Consider the following 14,030-nt stretch of genomic DNA (forward strand, 5'->3'; position numbering starts at 1 on the left):
TGACAGCGACAGCGGGGTGTGGGTCGTAATTTATTACAGCAATTCATATGTATCGTTCTTGTGTGACGCTTCCTGTGGGTCGCACATTAGCTGTTTACACCATTTTCTCTTCTTCTCATCATTTGTAAACCATTTTTGAGCCATAATAAATTATTTTGAGAGCATTTTTACTATGATGAGCTAATTCCCTCGTAACCAATGCAATGGAGGAATCTATTCACGCAACATAAGTGGGTAACTATTTCATTTAATTATATAATTCACCTAATCGCTGCTTTTGCAGAGTTTTAAATTATTTGAATGATTGTCTTAATTATTTGTTATTCAGTTTGATAGGTTATGCTTGGTTTAATCTCTTTATAATCTATGCTTAGGTTTACAAATAATGTTTGAGAATCTGTATGATTGATAGTGAATTAAAGATAAAACAGGACTTAAGAATTGAATAGAGTTTTGAAATATTTATCATTCAATTTTGCATAATAGTGGAATCTAGTGTCTTGGTTACCTCTCGCACCCATTGTTAATAATTTTGTATATAATTTTATTAAAGCTTTAAATTTAATCTTCACAAGTCCGAGAGTTTGAACCTCATTACTACAACCCCAGAAAAATCTTTAATCAACTGCTAACCAATTTCCAGCAGAGTAATCTGCCGCACTGCCAGCCAGTCTCTATCCATGCTGATAGATGTACTGCCAACCAGCCTCCATCTAGTCTTCATCCATGATTGCCAGCAGGTCGTAGCATTCAAAGTTTGACAGTCAACAGCAGAAAGTAGGCATGCTGGCAGATTAATGCCAGGAGCCATGCAGGGCAGTTTATGGCCAAGAGGCATGCAGCGCATGGACAGCAGGCATGCAAGTAGTTTCATGCAGAATTGATTCCAGCAGCCATACAAGCAGTTTCATGCAGAATTGATTGCAGGGCATATTAATGCCATTTAAGTCTATCTCGAAATTAGGTGTTAAAACTGTATAAATAGGGATGCCGTGGTAGAGGAATGGTGGGGGAAAAAATATAGAAAAATGTTATTGTAATTCTGATATTAATAAAACTTTACTCCCCAAGGGGATTCGTCTGTAGATGTAGTCAAAACCATGCCGAAACACGTAAAACCTGTGTCTCTTTTATTTGTTCTTCAATTCGTCTCCTAACCCTAAATTCACACCAAATCATCGATTCAATCGTGTTTCGTACCCAAAAGTAATTCTGGGTACAAACATTGGCCCCGACTAAGGGGACTACGAGAAAAATGATCGTGTTTTACCGTTGAGAAAAATAGTTCTGAAAGTTTCAAAATCAAGTCCGTGAAAAAGCAGTTACGACGTCTTCAAAAATTACTGTTGCAGTCCAGTTGATCGTAACTGTTGCATCGCAATCGCTGCAATCCAGCTGATCGCAGCTGCTGCAGACCATATAATCGCAGTTATTGCAGTCCAGTTGGTCGCAACTGCTGCAGTCCAGATTCGCAATTCGATATTTGTTGAAGCTATTACCTTCTGAAACCATTAAAAATGCATCACTATTAAGACCGATGAAACCACCCCTGGGACGTTCGGTCCACGGTACAAGATGGAGAAAAAACATCATCAAAATTGTTGCTGGATATTCGATCCGCAACATGGCTGGGTCCAGTTTTGATTTCCATCACTGCAGTCCAGCTGATCACAGCTGTTGCAGTCCAGTTAATCACAGTTACTGCTGTCCAGTTGATCACAACTGCTGCAGTCCAGCTTCACAGTCGGAAGCCACCAAAGATGACTCACTGCAAATATCGCCAAAAATGTTAACAGGATGTTCGATCTGCAGCATGTTACAGTCCAAAGTTCGAAAAAATCAGTTCCCCGATAGTATAACAACGGCATATTCGAGTTCGTAGTTTGTCGGAATCGACACCACCATGTCCGAGTTCCAAGTCAGTAGCTATCTGCACCACCTGCACATACGACAGATATGGGAGGGGAAAACCCTAAGGAAGATCCCCAGAAAAATATCTCAAAAAGTTACGGAAAATGCCACAAAAGTGTATCAAAACATTGACAGAAAAATCCATGGAAAACGGCAACAGTGCCCGATGAACCGTTGCTAAAATTTCAACGAGAATATTGTTGCAGAAGAGAAAAGATAACAAGAAACTGTTGCAGAAAAGTTCGTGAGAAACAGTAACAGTTACAGAAAACTGTTGCAGAAAATTTAAAAAAAAACGTTGCAAGAAGCTTTGAAGGAAAAGACAACAGTAAAATCTGTCACAAAAGTCAGAAAGCAAACATCACAGTTGTAAGAAAGCGTCGCGGAAAGTCCGGCAGCAACTATCTTCACCTACATCTGTCTTTGTTGACCCTCGTCAGAAGACTGTTCACCCAAGTTAACCACTCTGTTCACCCACGTCATGGGTTTTCGTCACCCACTTTTTGTTCATTCACCCACGTCAAGGTCTTGTTCACCCGCGTCATCAGCAACAAAACCCTAACAAGCTGACACATCAGCACAGTGTAGTGCCACATGGACTGCAACGTCAGCAGACTGTTCCAGTCAGCGGGTGACACGTCAGCGGATGGTCCAGTCAGCAATGCCACATCATCAAAATGACTGATTAAGTGGTGCCACATCAGCAGGGTGCCACGTCAGCTTTGCTACGTCACCAGGACGGACCAACCAGAGACTGACACGTCGTCGGCATAAGCATGGTTAGCACCTGATTGGACACTGACGTCAACATGACGACATCAGATGCTGATTCCGACAGAAAATTTCGTCAACATTACTAACACCGTCAGTATGTCCCGGGAATATTCCGTTTACTTCAACAGAGTTAGAATATACTGAGAATATTTTGTTACCGTTAACGGACGACGTCAACGTTTTCCGTTATGACATCAGCGTGACGGCATCATCTTCATCAGCAGCGGGTGGCCGGTAACTGCATCTTCTCCAGCACCGGTGCAGCAGCAGAACGCCGGAGTTGGCGTCATCTCCGACGACGGTGACAGCAACAGACCACCAGCGATACCGGCCGGCAGCAAGCCCGGGCGGCTCCACTTTGTCTTTCCTTGTAGTTTCACACCAAATCTGAAAAGACTCGAAAAATACCAAATGCGTAAAAGAGAACAAAAATTCTAAAAAAAATAAAATAAAACAAAAATAAATCTAAAACCTAATACAAATCCGCGTCGGCGGCGCCAAAAATTGATGTTGTTTTTATAGTGGTAAATAAAGTTGTCGTTCACTCGGAATTAATGAGATTGGTTTAAGAATTAAAAATAAAATAAAGAAAATATACTCACAAGGTTGTCACAAATATCGAGAGGGACTAGGACTCAAGATTCCACCATTAATCACATTCAATTGGTTCATATACTGATTCTTAACAATTATAACTCTTTTGTAGACTCTTATTCTTTGCCAACGTTTGATTTCTAAAATATTAGATGTAAATCACAAGCATGGTATACCAAAATCTCTTACGTCTAAGCATATACCATCAAACAAAATCACGACTAATTAATGAAAATCATATATCGATTAAACATAATGCAAAAAGTCAAAAGAATCAAAAATAGTTACCAATCAATTATGAAACATGGCTTCCTCTATTATCCCAGTGTTGGGGTTTAGCTCCTCATATTATTCACGTGCTCAAAATAGTTGTCCATAGCTCAAATAGGTGAAAAACAAGAGAAGACTAATAAAACAGACAGTTTGCAACGCTGTAACGGCGTTACAAACAGCTGTTACAACGGGTGTTGAACTGTTACAGAGAAAAGATGACAAGCTTATGATATATGTGATGTATTATTATTGAACATCGATACTTCTGTTATGTTGTTTGAATAAGACTGCCTCTGCGACTGTCCTCGTCTGTCCAATGTTCTTTAGCTTCTCTTCTTCACCAGCAGCGGATGAATATTCCTGCAACTTCATATGCTCTTCTCTGCTCCGATTCTATCGACCCCAAACTCTCCGATTCTCGTTCTCTGAACTCCCAGCAATCGTTTTATACACAACAGGTCCAAGTTTCTCAAATAAAATCCTTCCTTTTCTTCTCTTTACTTTCTCCGGAGGTCTCGGATTTTCTTTCTCTTTTTCTTCACGTCTTCCCTGCTTCTTCCAAAACTCTCTTCTGTTCGAAGGAAACAAATCTACAGTAATATATTGCTTAACAGTTCTCCACGCAACTTCCATATTCTCCATATACTTCCCAAGAATAAACCCGAGATATACCCAACTCCCTGTTCTACTCTAAACCGAAGAAAGCATCCTATTTTCTCGAATCTGAAACACCTACCTTCCTGTTTAATCGTTACAACTCCTTACCAATCCACATGCACGATTAACACGCACAAAATCTTCTATTGACAGAACTTTCGATACTTCCCTGTTTCACCGAAATATGCATAAGATCCTTTCCTTTTTCGAACCCAATCCAATTTCCATTCCTGTTTGGATTAATCATGCCCAAACCAGTTGAAATCCATGAGAAAACCCGAGTAAAACTCGTCCAGATAATCTTCGGAAGTTACGCATAAGTGAAATTCACTTTCCCGCTTTTGGCTATTTTCTTAAACCGTGAAGATGGAATGCCCTCTATCGTCTGATGGGGTGCGAATAGCACTTTGGGTGCAAAGTAGTCTGGGTGCAAATAATGATGGGTAAGCCCTTATCAAATTTTTGCCCCTTATTTTATTTGAGGGGTGTCTTCAGTAATTTTCTCCGGAGAGTCCAAATACCGCATTTCGAGCAAATTTCTCCACAAGAGCTTATTTCTCCAAAAACACCTACAAAGACAAAAAAAGCCAAAATAATTACGAAATCGAGCACTAACAATACATGCAATTGAGTTCATATTAGACACATAAATGCGTCTATCACAGGCATGCAAGCAGTTTCATGCAGAATTGATTCCAGCAGGCATGCAAGCAGTTTCATGCAGAATTGATTGCAGGGCACATTAATTCCATTTTAAGTCTATCTCGAAATTAGGTGTTAAAACTGTATAAATAGGGATGCCCTGGTAGAGGAATGGTTGGGAAAAAATATAGAAAAATGTTAGTGTAATTCTGATATCAATAAAACTTTACTCCCAAGGGGATTCGTCCGTGGATGTAGGCAAAACCATGTCGAACCACGTAAAACCTGTGTCTCTTTTATTTGTTCTTCAATTCGTCTCCTAACCCTAAATTCACACCAAATCATCGATGCAATCGTGTTTCGTGCCCAAAAGTAATTCTGGGTACAAACAATTATATTATATATCTTGTGTTAGAGCATAGCTCGGTTGAACCCACCAAGCATTGGTATGTCAAGTTTGGTTGTCATATTTTAGTATCAAAACTCATCTAGAGTTGCTTGATTAATTACTAGAGTCAACTTCGTTTATGTTAGACTAGAAAGTCTATGAATGTTGACACTTATAAGTATTACTCTGAATACCTGAAGAATGTGAAGAAGTAACGACTACAACGAAGACATCATCCTTCCACTTGAGGTTAGTAACATTGACTTGACTTGTTTCCATATCTAATGTATCTTTCAAGTCGCTTCATATTGAAAACATAACGTGCGAAGCTATATATTTAACACTCTGGTGATTAGACTTGGTCATAGAATTATGATCAAAGTATCAAGAAATTATATTGAATTACGAAGTATAAACACTTATCTTTAGAACTTCGTAAATACGACATCAATATAATCTATGTATTTAGTTACTTGATTTTGTACGGGATATAGGTGTGATTTCATCATAGAAAACAATGTATTATTACGTTAGTTTAAGGAAGTATATGTATGAACTTGTTTCATAATTGAAATGGGAATCAATAAGTGTGTTGGTCTGGTTTTCATTGAAGATTATTTGCATGACCAATGCAAGATGAAAAGGTAGAACTAATCTTAACTTATGTTGAGAATCAAGGTAGAGCTGGTCATAGCTTATATTGTGTGACAAGGTATAACAGATCCTATCTAGTATTGGGAGACAAGGTGTAACCGGTCATAGCCTATATTGAGTGACATGGTATAACGGATCCTAACTAGTTTTGGGAAGCAAGGCATAACCAGTCATAACCTCTATCCAGTGACATGGTATAATAGATCCTAACTTGTATTGAGAAGCACAACATAACCGATGTTAACCTATATTGGGAGTCATGGTATAATCGGTCCTAACTTAGTTTGAGAGTCATGGTAGAACCAGTCCAAAGTGCAAAACCGAGTTTCCAAATTCACATATTTCTTCATATTGTGTGCAAATTAGGAATTAGGGTTTGCTAAGATTGGATTTCACCACAAACTTCCTTGATTGGCTGAACTTTTGGTTTGACTCAGCCAATAGTAGTTTCATCTACAACAACAAAATGCATGCCATAGCTTGTTGGTTCATTTGGAAGAGAAGATGTGATTTCACCTTCATTCACACTCAGCTAAACCCTAAACATACTTCTGACATGATAAAACAACATCCGTGCACTCATCACATGGTACAACATGTGGAGGACCACATCCTCAACACCTCTCTGCTAAGAGGAGAGAATGTAGCTGATTACACCAATACCCATCTTAGTTACTCTACCACCTCTGACCATAGGGGGGATTTCGGGATAGCCATAACTATTTGTACTGAGAAGGACCGAGAGTCCCTCCTTTACTCTACAACTGTAAGTGCTCTGGATTTTGCTGTAAACACCATTGAAACTAGAGGATATCCAGGATACTTTGGGGAGAGAGGTGCAACAGGAGAAGTAGATCTAGCTTTCCGCTGGGCCAAGGAGATGCAACACACAAACGTGGAAACACATGTTGAATGTATGAACACTTTGATCAGATTTAAGATGCTCTAACACAGTGCAGTTCAAGAAAGATTTCATATAAGTTACAGTGAAAGAAGTTGAAGAGATTTTGAAGAGGAGGACAACCCAAATATCCAAATTATCTCCTTTGTTTTAACTAGTCTCTAAATTATCCGCATACTGCAAAATTTCGATACTTTTTATTTAGCTTTGGCACGTAAGAACTCAACTATTACTATAGTAGGAGTAGTGGCAACAATTTTGCTACTAACTCAGGCTGTACCCTGCTTAGGCTTGCCTAAGTTTTTAATAAAGAAATAAAAATAAATCCAGATGCAGCCCTAATAATAGGTTTTGAAATAAAAATGATGGTCAATCAGAAGTTTACCACATAAAACAACTTCTGTGAAAAACAACTTCGCAAGTTGTCAAGTTACACGAAGACCTGAACCGACTACCGAAAAAGAACACTTGGAATCAACGTAAAAACTTTCTCCACCTATGGCGGACTTATTTAACATCACACAGAAATTTCTCTTTTGAAAAACTAAGTCTCATTCAGACTCCTGAATGGCTTTAAGAGGAGCAACGAGAGTAACTCATTTTCTCTCACTGAAAACCTCCCACCATTTTTATCTAATCACAAATTCCATACATACAGAAAATAACTTTTTAAATCCACAGAACCCGAAGACAGAATCAAAACCTGATACCCAATTTCCCAATACCCACAGTTTATCTGTAAACAGAAATGAGATTATTAACAAACTCATCACAATGTTTACCAAGAAACTTCAAAACAGTGAAGAATTGAGGGTTTATGGAGATAGATTAACAACTGATATAGTTGAAACCGTTTTAAAAAGTTTTAAAAATTGGAAATTTGCTTATGATTTCTTCTTATGGGCAAAAGCACAAGATAGGTATAAACATAATTGTTATACATATAATACAATGGCATCGATTCTCTCTGAATCTAGACAAACTGGGGTTCTGAAAACTTTATTGATTGATATGGTTAATTCAAAGTGTTTAATGAGTCCAGGAGCATTGGGGTTTTTGATTAGGTGTTTAGGTAATCAAGGATTAGTAGATGAAGCTCTTTATATTTTTGATGAAGTTCAAAAAATGGGTCTTACTGTAGTGAATACTTATAGCTATAATTGTTTATTAGAAGTTCTTGCTAAATCAAATAAAGTTGAACTGGTTGAGATGAAGCTAGAAGAAATGAGAAATTCTGGTTTGGGGTCTGATAAATTTACTTTAACTCCAGTTTTACAAGCTTATTGTAATTCAAGAAGATTTGAAGAAGCTTTGAGTGTTTTTAATCAAATAAGGGATAATGGTTGGGTTGATGAACATATTTTGGCGATTTTGGTTGTGTCTGTTAGTAAGTGGGGTGAGATTGATAAAGCATTTGAATTGATTGAGAAGATGGAAATGTTGAATACAAGTTTGAATGAAAAAACAATGTGTCTGTTAGTTCATGGATTTGTAAAACAATCCAGAATTGATAAAGCAGTACAGTTGTTTGATAAAATGCGTAAATCAGGGTGTAGTTTAGACCTGAAACTTTATAGTGTGTTAATTGATGGTCTATGTAAGAAGAAAGAGCTTAACAAAGCTTTGGATTTATATGTTGAGATGAAGAATACTGGTATTCTTGCAGATGTTGTAATTGTTAAGAATTTAATTTCAGCCTATTGTGTTGAAGGAGATTTTGTTACTTCGGCTAAATTAGTTGAGGAGAGTGTACAAGAGTTTGAGTTAGATGCTGGGGTTTTGCTTTTCAATGCTCTTTTAGAGGGGCTTGCTAATCGTGGTATGGTAAACAAAGCTTTTTCGTTGATTCAGTTTATGATGGGAGTTGAATGTGAGGGTGAAGCTGATACTGATAGTATGTTCAAGATTACGAAAAAAGTAGTTCCAAGTGCTGATTCTTTTAGAATAGTTATCGACTGTCTATGCAGAAATCAGAAATTGGATTTAGCTCTAAGACTCTTTGCTGACATGGGTCATTTAGGTTATCAAGGAAACTTGTTGATTTATAATAACTTAATCAGTGAACTTTGTAATTTGGATAGATTGGAAGAAGGAACTGACCTTCTAAAAAAGATGAAAGAATCTGGTTTGAAACCCACACATTTCACGCACAATTGCATATTTGGGTGTTTATGCAGAAGAGAAGATGTATCCACAGCACTTGTTCTGGTGAGAGAGATGCGAGCCTGTGGCCATCAACCGTGGATAAAACACTCCTCCATGCTAGTAAAGAAACTTTGCAAAAATGGGAAGTCTGTTGAAGCTTGCAATTTTTTGAATGGCATGGTTCAAGAAGGTTTCCTACCTGATATTGTTGCATATACTGCAGCCATTGACGGGTTGTTCAAACTTCGTGAAGTTGATAAAGCTATGGAGCTATTTCAAGATATTTCTTCACGTGGCTATCAGCCTGATCTTGTTGCCTATAACATAATATTAAGTGGGCTGTGTAAGTTTGGGAAAGTATTAGAGGCAGAAGAATTTCTGAACAATATGTTGTTGAAGGGTCTCTTACCTTCAGTTGTTACTTACAACATAATGATTGATGGATTCTGCAAAATTAATGAGATTGGTCAAGCCTTAATATTTCTTAAAAGAATGATTGATGGAACAATTGAACCCACAATTGTTACCTACACGACTTTGATAGATGGGTTGTGCAGTACAGGAAAACACGACGAAGCTCTCGTGCTTTGGGAGGAAATGGAGAAGAAGGGATGTATTCCAAACAGGATTGCCTACATGGCTCTTATTAGTGGCTTGTGCAAATGCAACAAAGCAGATATTGGTCTAGATTATTTTCATGAGATGGAAGAAAAGGAAATGAAACCTGATGTTTTCGTATATGTCTCACTAATAAATGGTTTTGCATCTAATGGTGAGTTTCTCTCAGCGTTTGAGATTTTAAAAGAGATGCTTCAAAAGGAAACCTTTCCTGGTAAATCAGATAAATACTATCCGATTCTGATAGAAGCAGTTCAAAAGTTGTCTGAAGATGCCAGTACGTCTTCAGAAATCAAGAATCTCATTATAAAGGGTTGTGTTCCAGATATCTGTACTAATTCTGGAAGTGGTGGTAATACTATAGATGAAAGTCCATAGGTGAACAGTGTGATGATTACTTCTCCAACTTGATGAGATCACGGGTCCAATGCTAAGGTATTTATGACCTAAACCCGTATGTGGATGTAAATCATGGGTTCAAGAGATTTACTTCAGTTGATATATTTTTGAGCTAAGGCGGATGGTTGTTGAGCATTGCTTCAATTGTCTGATCCTGCTGCGTTGGATGTGACTTCTTGTATGAAGTCTGCATGTCTGACTCTTAATTGTTATGCTAACTTGTTCAACAGCAAAAGATGCTGGCGCCTGAGAGAAGGAACAACAAGGACGTATAATGTCGACTGTGGCTCTGGCAACAGTCACCGGGTTCTTCAATCTCTCCAGCGGCAATAAAAGATTTCCCTGGATCTCCCTTTTGAAAAGTATTTATATGACACGATGCTGAAATCTTAGACTAATCAACTGTTGACGAGTAGAGGTAGCTGTTCTAAAGATTTTGAGTATCATCTTTATTCATGTCAGGTAATTGATTAGTCGGGCTCGGAAGCAAATGAGACGCGTGTACTATGTAATGTAACTAATGTTACGGGATTATTTTTCATTTCTTCCTGAACTCCATTGACCACTTCTTAAACGGTTCAAATAGTGCTGTTGAACAGGCCCTTAGGCCTATTGGAAGGGTGTGATGATTACGTAGATCGTTGTTGCAGTCTGTATCAATATTGAATCGGTTTCTATTCAATCATTTTTAATATCGATTCTTGTAAGCTAATGATACAAGACACGGTAGATAAAGCTGAATTAGATATAAAGCACTCATACAGAGTTGAGCAGGATTCTTTGCCAAGTTCAGGAACAAAAAATGTGGCTCTCCTCTATCCAGATTCAATGATCAAGCAGGATTCCAAAGATGAAACGGTAGAGTTTGATTGAGCCTCCGTTAATGTCTGTTGAGTAGTAAGATTAACCTCTAAATTAATGTACAAATGTATCAGTAAAACCACAATGAAACACGTGAAACGACCTGTTAGGGAATGCACCCACTGCCACTGGTTTGAAATGCAAATCGCTGGCACTAGCTCACCAGGCTCGCTGGCTCAAAATGCAAGCTGTTAGATACTAAAACTGGCCTTCACAATTCGAAGTTTCTCCAAACAAGCTTCCGCCCTTTGGATTGCAGCATCAACACTCGTCTTCTTCTGATCGTCTATCTTTTGAAGATTTTGCTTAGCAGTAGTGATAGCTGCATCACTAGTAGTGGTCCATTGAACTACATCACCTGGATGGGTATTTTGGATTTGTGGACATCTTTTCCTCTTCCTTATGCTAGTTGAAGCTAGAATTTATTGGGATATATGGAGGAAAACAAAAACAAAAACGCATGACATTTTGTCTGTTGAATACCTAAATGTGAGCCTCAATCTACGCTTAGATATCAGCAAGTATTTTTGATCAAGTTGGACAAGAATTTATTAGTTTAAAATAATGGTATTATAAAATTATAATCATAGAAAAACATGAATATACAGATTACCTTGAGTAGAGATGGATGCAGAAGGAGCACCAAAGTTCTGTACAGTAGGATTGACATAATGATGAAATTTTGCTGATGATGCGTCTGAGATGAATGTTTCAAGTTCATGTTTGAGGAGTTTGAACCGATTCGGATGCTCAGATTCAAGATTTTCTAATTCCTCTCTAGCTTGTTCTATCATCCATGGTGAAGGATCATCATTATACCACTCTAACGCCATTAATCGATTCTCTCTTCTCGCTGAAGTCTTGAAGTTTCAGGGTTCAGGGGCAAGCAAGATATAAGCTCGTAAGCTTAATTACTGCACGCCTTATCTAATCATATCATACAACTCCGGAACCCTCTCTCTGAGTACTCAGTAATGGCGGAACTGGTGTACGACTTAATTAGCGTGTAAGAAAGGAGTTGAAAAGAAAAGACTACTTTATTAATTAGGTATTAATTTATAATATAATTTAATGTTGGAATGGGAGAAAAAGAAGAGAAACCTTTTGTAATCCACTCACTAATTGGCTTCTAGTAGAAACTAATTACTTTGATTATCTGATGGTTTAGATATGACCTAAATATTCATCATTTGCAATAAGCCACGTGAAAGTAAATCTTTCTTAATTAGATTTCAGACGCGTGTGTGACAGTACAAATCTCAGAGGAGAACCGCCAAAAAAACAGTACAAGTCTGGGTTGTGAGAGGACAAGACAATATAGAGATAGAGAAGTAGCCGTTGAGAATTGACAGCCATCAGTCACTTGTCTCCTCAAACCCATCAATACAATGTCTTATCTGCTCTTTTTCCTAGTTTAATAGTATTGGATTTTTCGCGGGAAGTTCGATTTGGACGAAATGAATAGTTTTTCTCATTCCCTAAATGCAACCCACACACTCCCACAGGGACAAGGAAACATTGCGCATGTTTTAAGGTCGACTATACTTGAAAGGTAAACCGGTATGTATATATAATAAATTTTGCGTTTTTAGGGGCCATTCAAAAAATTTAGGGGCCAACATTTTTATCCTCCGATTTCAATCGGAAGCCGGTATGTAGCCAGTCTTTATCTCGCATAATTCGTAATGGCAAAATTACCCTTATATATTCGGAGGATACGATAACATTTTTATCCTCCGATTTCAATCGGAAGCCAAAATATTACCCAGATTTCCGATTGTAGTCGGTGCAATATTAGACTGATTTCTGTTTCATTTTTTCCGTTTCTTTTTCATTTTTGAGTTGTTAGAGTTATAGAGAAGAAGGTGAAGGGAAAAAGGGAAAACTCATTTTATCACTACAAAAATGGATGGATATGAAGAAGAAGGTGAGAATCATGGTGAAGACGATTTGGGGTATATGTTGAATGATCCAAACTTTTGTGGAGAGGAAAACCTAGACGACCCTTTCATGGAAGAAAATGGAGAATCGCCTGATATTGAAGCTAACGATGCATGTAAAACACAGGTATTGTGTTAAGAAACTCAAATATTCGATTTGCATGCGTTTGTGTGCTTTTGTAAACAAGAAAAACCGATTATTGCATGCATTGAATGCCATGAACTACCCAGATTCGATAGATAATTTCTCGAATAAACTTACGAATATAACACAGAGAGTACCAAATATGTATATTCGGTAGTTCCAAGATAGTAGTTTACTGCCGAATATGAGAAAAAACCCCAAACTGGTTTTCCAAAAAAATCTACATTCGGTAGTTATGTAGAGTTATTTACCCCCGAATGGCCCCAAAAACGAATTCCTCAAAAAATTTCAAAACTCAGTATTCTTATCCTTTACAATCGGTAATAGTTTAACATTATTTGACTGCCGAATATAACAGTGGCCTCAAAATAAAATTTCCGAAAACTTGAAAATCGGATGTTTATCGATTAAAGTTATCTGCCGGTTATTTATATTCGGCTGTTTTACTATATATTTTAGCTTCCGATTATATCATTTTTTGCACTCAGTAAACTGTGTACATTCATTTACATAAATCGGGTGTTTTGGGTAACCGATAGGATTCCGAATATAATATATTCGGCAGTTTGACTTATTTAATAACCTCCGATTATTGTATAATAATTTGTTGCTTTCATATGCAGGTCGTTGAAGAGTTTGTTGATGATTTCTATTTGAGGCCCGACACTTCCCTATACTATGCAAACGATTTGGTATACTCATTACTACTTCTTTTTTTTTTCAAAATTTATATGTTAAATGGTTATGCTTATTAGATTTGTTTTGTTTTATGAACGTTTAGACATTTGGAAGTAAGAAGGAGGCAAAGGAATGGCTTATGAACAAGGCAAAAGATAACATGTGCGTGGTAGTTCAAAATAATCATGTTAGTGACACTCGATTTGAAATGATTTGTGAGCGAGGTGGGACGCGAAAGAGTCACGAGGGAAAGAATAGTAAGTACGTACGGAAGACGAATATGAAATACCGAAGCAATACCAAGAAGATAGGATGCCCATTTAAGATTGTCTTCTATAAGCCCGATGGTATTAAAGGTAAAGAGTATAAAATGTATAAAGTTGATAACGGTTGTCACAACCATGATGATCTGTTGGATTTAATTGGACATGTAATGGTTGCCAAGTTAAA

General features: G+C 37.6%; 2 protein-coding genes across 3 annotated transcripts; one reads left to right on the forward strand and one right to left on the reverse strand.

The window, feature by feature from the left end:
* Positions 1-7,354: 7,354 nt before the first annotated feature.
* Positions 7,355-10,620, forward strand: LOC113303392 (putative pentatricopeptide repeat-containing protein At5g08310, mitochondrial). Its single transcript, XM_026552423.1, has 2 exons — positions 7,355-9,992; positions 10,187-10,620. The coding sequence occupies exon 1, from the start codon at positions 7,362-7,364 to the stop codon at positions 9,933-9,935; it is 2,574 nt and encodes an 857-aa protein (XP_026408208.1). The 5' UTR covers positions 7,355-7,361; the 3' UTR covers positions 9,936-9,992; positions 10,187-10,620.
* Positions 10,615-11,841, reverse strand: LOC113303393. 2 transcript variants are annotated; one of them, XR_003337464.1, is made up of 3 exons: positions 11,431-11,841; positions 10,921-11,232; positions 10,642-10,843 (listed from the first exon to the last, which is right to left on the reverse strand). XR_003337464.1 is itself a non-coding variant. In XM_026552424.1 (2 exons), exons 1-2 carry the CDS (start codon positions 11,648-11,650, stop codon positions 11,009-11,011), a joined length of 444 nt encoding a protein of 147 aa, XP_026408209.1. In that variant the 5' UTR covers positions 11,651-11,841; the 3' UTR covers positions 10,615-11,008. The 2 variants fall into 2 exon arrangements, 1 of the variants encoding a protein (XP_026408209.1); XM_026552424.1 differs by having other exon boundaries at positions 10,615-11,232.
* Between the last annotated feature and the right edge of the window lie 2,189 nt (positions 11,842-14,030).

Source organism: Papaver somniferum, chromosome 8 (assembly GCF_003573695.1).
Source record: "Papaver somniferum cultivar HN1 chromosome 8, ASM357369v1, whole genome shotgun sequence".
Taxonomy (NCBI): domain Eukaryota; kingdom Viridiplantae; phylum Streptophyta; class Magnoliopsida; order Ranunculales; family Papaveraceae; genus Papaver; species Papaver somniferum.